Here is a 5964-nt window from a genome sequence, read left to right as displayed (position 1 = left end):
TTATATCATACATGACAACGTGTTACTCATTTCACTTTACAAAATCATCGTGTTCTGATTGAATCATCACACAAGGGGAAAATCATTGTTTTAAGAGGTGAAGTTTTGCCAATAAGTGATACTGCAAGACTTGCATCGAATTCGTTAATGTAATGCCAAAGCAAATGTAAGTTTCAAAATACCAAAAAGCACCCAAAAAGTTGTCGGTCTGTCCTAACGCATTGCTTTGTGTTCCTGAAGCAAACACGAGAGGGATGCCAAATTTTAGGCCTTATAGGATGTAATGCAAATAGCTGACCATTACTCGCATCCCTTGTGAGACTATATTAAGTCAGAAGTCGGCACAAGTCATCTTCCCAACCACCAATTCCTCACTTCCTTCAGCAGATCAGCTGAGCAGCTAATTGCTGAAAAGTTAAAGCATGTTGAATAAGTTTGCTGCAAGCAGATTTTCTTCATCTCTTGTCCATTCTGTCGATGATGAAATGCAACCGGAATGTATCAGCTCCTGATTTAGAAATTTATCTCACGCCTCTCAGCAAAAAACTTGCCGCTTATGGATGGACCTGGAAGCAGGGCAAGCCACACTGCAGTATCAGCCCCTTCCTCAGGGTTAGTATGCCCTGCCCACCCAGTCATAGCGGTCTTCACCCAACCGGGACAGCAGCAGGTGACATAGATCTTGTGGCCTTCTGGCCGCTCCGAGAGTGTCCTCCACATCAGCCTTGTGTAAGCGTTAACTGCTAATTTTGACAAAGAATAGTCTGTAAAAACTTGGGGCCATCCACCCTCTTTCCAACTGCCGTCTTTTACTTGTTCTAAGAATGTATTCATTGTCTGGTCGATCAACTCCTCAGATAGCGATTCATCATCTTCCAGCTTCTTTCTCAAATCTATATTTCCAATTCTCTGCATATTCAACAAAATTTGGTCATCACTGCTATTGTATGGAACATACTTCATGGATATTGTACAAGTTCATATTGTGACAGACAAGCATTCAGTGCGCAAGCAATATCAATGCCATATGAGATAGTCGTGGTCTTCATTTAACCTCTTAAGTTTGTCATAAGTTTATGAGAACCTCTGATGTTAAATCCCCGGCTAAGATGGTCAAATAAAAACCAATGTGCAACCATCATCTCTAATCAAAACCCTGATCAGTCACAGGGTTCCTAAAATTTTCAACATACATATATATGATGAGTAATGTTTACAATTAACAGTAAGATAAGTTGAAATTTTGCATACACAACATGCAGTCTCCCAGTGAACGACAGGCAAAACAGCTAACAGTTGCATGGGCCTATCCGGTTGCATAGGTTGTATTCAGAAAATACCTTAGCAATAGCAAAAATCATGGTAACTATCATCTGATCCTCTTGTTATTCTGAAATTTCCAGACAGAGGTCATATAGGCACATGGACACAAAAATAGATGGTATTGTATAATGCTGTCACTTAAACAGAGAAGTATCTTTATAAAGGAATTTGGAGATAACAGAATAGACCCAAGGAAAATAAGATCAAAAACTAATCACCCTCATAAGCTGAAAAAAGACTCATAAGAACAGGAAAAGTAACCCTCTTACATTCCGGCGCCCATTCAATCTTCCCAATCTTGAACTCACGTTAACAATACGAGCACCTGAATCTGAAGGTCTCATTAGAGGGATCATGGCTTTGATCATGTTTTTTGTCCCATAGTAGTTGGTGGCAATAACTTTTTCAGCAAATTCCACTGAATTGTCTGACCCGGCATTGAAGTTCACTCCTGCGTTGTTTACCTAGAAATTTGTTTAGAGTCAATAAAAGTCCCAACTCTCACTGAAAAAGTGACAAATTTTGGTGCTACATTTAATTATTTCAATCCATTAACAGATAGTATCACATAGTTGTACCAAAAAGGTGAAAGTAAAAATTTCCTATAATATTGAACATGTCTTTTTATAATCTCACCTTCTAAAAACTCTTGAGAACTTGTGACAACAAAAGTTCCAAAAAAATCATGTGATTGTGTTTAACCGTCATTTTCTAATAAACTTCCCCAGAAAGAAAAAGAAAATGTCGTCTTTTAACAAAAATTACCATACATTTGGAACAGTAGAGCCCATTAGCACCTTATCTTATTTAAGATAAGCAACAAATTTGACTTATGATACTGATATTTAAGTACCAAGAAAAGATAAGGAATCCAAGGCCATACATCTATGACCTATGTCTGTCTTAATTTTCTCTTTTCAGAAGCAAGAACTGTCTATAGTAAGCATCACAAAGGGAATTTAATTAATTTGATCCAGAAAACTGATCCTAGCCAAAGTCAAGGGATAGGCCACTCTACCACTATATCTATACCACCATAAGTTTCCTTTATCCATTTAGAAAATGCTTCAATTGATGAAGGATCCACAATATCTAGTTGGTGGAACACCACACTCAGACCTCCTTCTTGTAATACTTTTGCTGCTTCTTCTCCAACACCAGTCACTCGCGAGGTGAGAATAACTGTCAATCCATGAAATGCAAGTTGGTGCGCAATCTCAAACCCGATTCCCCTATTTGCACCAGTCACCACTGCAACAGTGTCGGAAGTCCACCATCTGAAGAAGTATTCATGATTAACAAAGACTTAGTCAATTTCGTTAAGAGAACTGTCAGCACAAACAGAGCCCCTAGAACAATAATGAACTTTGCAACTTCAGTCATTTTATTTGCATCATTTCCATCTCAAGAAAGTTGAAGCAAAAGGTGAATTTTGAGAAGAGTTTATCACAATGAAGACCACTGACTATCCTAATACTATACTTGTTGCATGGCTTCTACCTTGTGCCTTGTTTTAGACTCGTTGAACAACATTCAGACAGTTCCAGCATTCAAAGACTCAGAACAGCCAACTTCCCGAAAAATAACTCCACACAAAAGCAAATATCTCAAAGACACGTTATCAACCAAACACAAAATTGAAAACATAGTTATCTAAAGGTAAGTAGATAATACTTATTCATAGGTTATACTTCTAATTGTCTTATATTCAAATGCTCACTCTACCGTTCTGGTGCATAATAATCAACAAACATCCAAGGGGTATCTACAGCAATATACTGTACAGGTACCCATGCTTTGTATTTTGGCAAACCTAACAGCACTGCAAGCAAAAGCTGCCGGCCAGTGAAGGAGGGAACTGGAGTACTTCAAGAAGAAAAACTGTGTCCAGAATTTGATTTGATTACATAGAAACTATCGAGTTATATAAATAGAATATATTAGTCACAACTATAGCTCTGCTTTTATTATGAGAATTTGTACTTGGAGACGTTTCTTGATAAACAGGGGTAAAATACTCGATTAAGAAAAGAAATCGGGTGACTTTGTTTGCTTAGTTTATAATACACAGACTTACAAAATTAAATGTTAGCCATTTCCTGCCACTGAAACAGAATTAAATTCAGTGTGCATAAGCTGTAAACCGCACTTTACTGTGAAATTCGTATGATCAAATCTGGAAATCTAATCCCCCCTTTTGCTACAACCGTCTTGAAGAAGAATCCTACTGAAATACAAAATACACTCTCAGTAACAATTAGCAGATTCAGAAATCAGGAATTACTTCTCCAGAAAATACTCGACACATACGTTTCTAGGCACCATCTCAAGATTCAAACAACTAATACGACAACACATAGACCACTTAGAAAAAGGAAAAAAAACAACAACTTTGAAGTTGCCCTGATTGCGAACTACTGATTCCAGCCAAAACATTTATAGGAATACACGGGAAAATAGTAAAAATATATTCAATAGTAAACAACATAACTGGAGCTCTGTGTTACCTCTCGTGATCAGAATATGGAATTGTACGAAGGAGAGAGATATCTTCGCGCCTCTTCTCCCTCCTTTCTTTCGCCCTCTGCTTCCTGTTCATATCAGTAATTTACAACGGTTCCCCGTTTCAATTCTGATATATGGAACTCTTCAACTATTTTGCTCTCTCTCTCTCTCTCTTCGCCTAAGCTGGAAATCTTTACAGTCGGCAGTGTCTCAACCGACGGCCGCCGCGTAGCTCCGCCCAATAACACCCCTCACCATCCCGGGGGCGAGCATTTTATTTCCTTATTCCTATTAATATTTTTGAATAATTACATTTTGGACCTAATTATATCACCTAAATCCCTCTTTTCGCGGACATGCACTGATATGCGCATATTTGAGGGGGCAAAGTGAATATACGCATATTTGAGAGGGCAAAGTCAAAATTGAGTCTAAAATAAATAGATAAAGGTTTGGACACTTGGCGCATCGAGATCATAAGCGTGAAAAACGTTTCTTTCCAAGTCCTTTTCACCGCTCATATGCAACCACAACCAAATAAAGATGACTTGTCAACTCATGGCTTTAATAATTTAAGTAGCACTATTTCAAGAAAATAAATATATTAGGACTATAGATTGTGGATCAAATAATCATAGGGAAAATGCCCTTTATATTATTTTTGTGACAAATTCTTCTCTCCCTCTATATATATGCTGATATTTTTTATTTATATCACAGACACGAAATATCAGAACGTACATAGATATATTAAAAAAATGGCGTAGAATTGAAATTTTAATTTAAATTCAATTTGATTAGGCATTTATTAATTATAAAGTTGGAAGATATAAGGTGCATTAATAAATAAGTATTTACTGTAGTATCAAATTATATTTCTTATGAATTGATTTGAATTCAAATTTTATAAAGTTTTTAAGCTCTAAATAATTCAAAAACAAATCAAGAAATTCTTAAATAAACCCCTAGAACTTACAAGACTAGGGATATGAGAACAAAATCGAGAAGGCCTGTTATAATTATTCAATAAGATTGTTGCGATGTTAAACTCATAATAATAGTTCGGTATCAAAAGTTGTATCTGAAACAAAGCAAATATCTATATATATGATCCAGTTGTATGGTCATACATGGAGTATTGATACAATTTTTAATGTATAGTCGTAATGTGCTATACATATTCGGATGTGGATCGAGTTGGAGTCATGTCAGTATGGCTCGGATGCTTTAGACGTGGATTTGAGGTCCATTTGGGTATTTATAACATAATTGAGGATATTCATATCATCCACGTGTCTAAATATGTTCCCGACATTATAAATTAAAATATTTTATTGTAGGATGGAACAAATATTATTATTGTTATTGTTATTCATATGAAATAAAAATTTATTTCTTATAATAAATTAAACTAACATTTTCCATTAACTAATGAACAAACATTAACATCTTAATCACTACTTTTAAAATAATTAAATTATGTATAAAGAGAATTTTAATTTTTTTTCCCCCCAACTATCACATAAATATTTGAGTAAAGTAAAAGCGTGGTCTAGAATGAGAACAACCGGCCTCGTAATAAGCACGCTTCTTTATGTATATTATTCTTTCCTTTACAGATTCAAACATATATATAATATATATATAATACACAAATACAATAACACATAAGAAATGAGTAAGAATCCTGTGCTGTTGAAGGTTGAAACTGTGAGTCCCCATTCTTGACCCGAAAAAGGAACAGAAAAAGGAGCTCCAATTAAACAATTCGGGTCATCTCCCCGGCAGGAAGATCCTTCCCAAAAATTCCAATATTCTTCTTTCCTCCTCCAACAACCCCACCCATTCTTCTCCATTCTACCAAAACCTTCTCTGTTTACAGATCTGAAAACCCCAAGATCATAGTGCTGTTTTTCTCTATCATCATGTGGTGAGGATAAAATCCGAGATTCTGACGACCCGATTGCTTTTCTTGATTATTTATGTCTACGGGAGTGGAGAGGCATGCGAATTTCCCAGCACCAGCTGCTGCAACAATGGCGTCCGAGGCGAAAGACACGCAGGCTAGACCCGGATGCTGCAACCCGGTTAAGAAACCTGGGCCCATATCACTGGACCACGTGTTGTCCGCCTTGC

The 5964-nt window shown here is 36.5% G+C and overlaps 2 protein-coding genes across 3 annotated transcripts in view; one reads left to right on the top strand and one right to left on the bottom strand.

Annotated features, from left to right (window-relative positions):
• Nucleotides 1-4197, bottom strand: LOC105165498 (carbonyl reductase [NADPH] 1). The gene is made up of 4 exons (XM_011084529.2): nucleotides 3831-4197; nucleotides 2342-2600; nucleotides 1593-1787; nucleotides 1-909 (listed from the first exon to the last, which is right to left on the bottom strand). Exons 1-4 carry the CDS (start codon nucleotides 3920-3922, stop codon nucleotides 514-516), a joined length of 942 nt encoding a protein of 313 aa, XP_011082831.1. The 5' UTR covers nucleotides 3923-4197; the 3' UTR covers nucleotides 1-513.
• The window catches only part of LOC105166879 (calcium-binding mitochondrial carrier protein SCaMC-3), a gene marked incomplete in the record, with an annotated part of 3798 nt that continues 3315 nt past the window's right edge, over nucleotides 5482-5964 (top strand). Inside the window, 1 exon segment of one of the 2 annotated variants that reach the window (XM_020695737.1) lies at nucleotides 5482-5964. Coding sequence is in view for 1 of the 2 variants with exons in the window: in XM_020695736.1 (XP_020551395.1) it covers nucleotides 5811-5964 (154 nt within the window). 2 annotated transcript variants of the gene reach the window in all.

The sequence above is a fragment of the Sesamum indicum genome, linkage group LG1 (genome assembly GCF_000512975.1).
Source record: "Sesamum indicum cultivar Zhongzhi No. 13 linkage group LG1, S_indicum_v1.0, whole genome shotgun sequence".
In the NCBI taxonomy this organism is placed as follows: Eukaryota; Viridiplantae; Streptophyta; class Magnoliopsida; order Lamiales; family Pedaliaceae; genus Sesamum; species Sesamum indicum.
This window is presented reverse-complemented; position numbering and strand designations above follow the sequence as displayed.

Coding starts and splice junctions, on each gene's coding strand:
- LOC105165498 (XM_011084529.2), bottom strand. CDS start 3,922: ATGAACAGGAAGCAGAGGGCGAAAGAAAGGAGGGAGAAGAGGCGCGAA. Junction 1,788..2,341: donor ATGGTGGTATAGATATAGTG/GTAGAGTGGCCT, acceptor ACAAATTTCTAG/GTAAACAACGCAGGAGTGAA. Junction 910..1,592: donor GATTGAATGGGCGCCGGAAT/GTAAGAGGGTTA, acceptor TTGAATATGCAG/AGAATTGGAAATATAGATTT.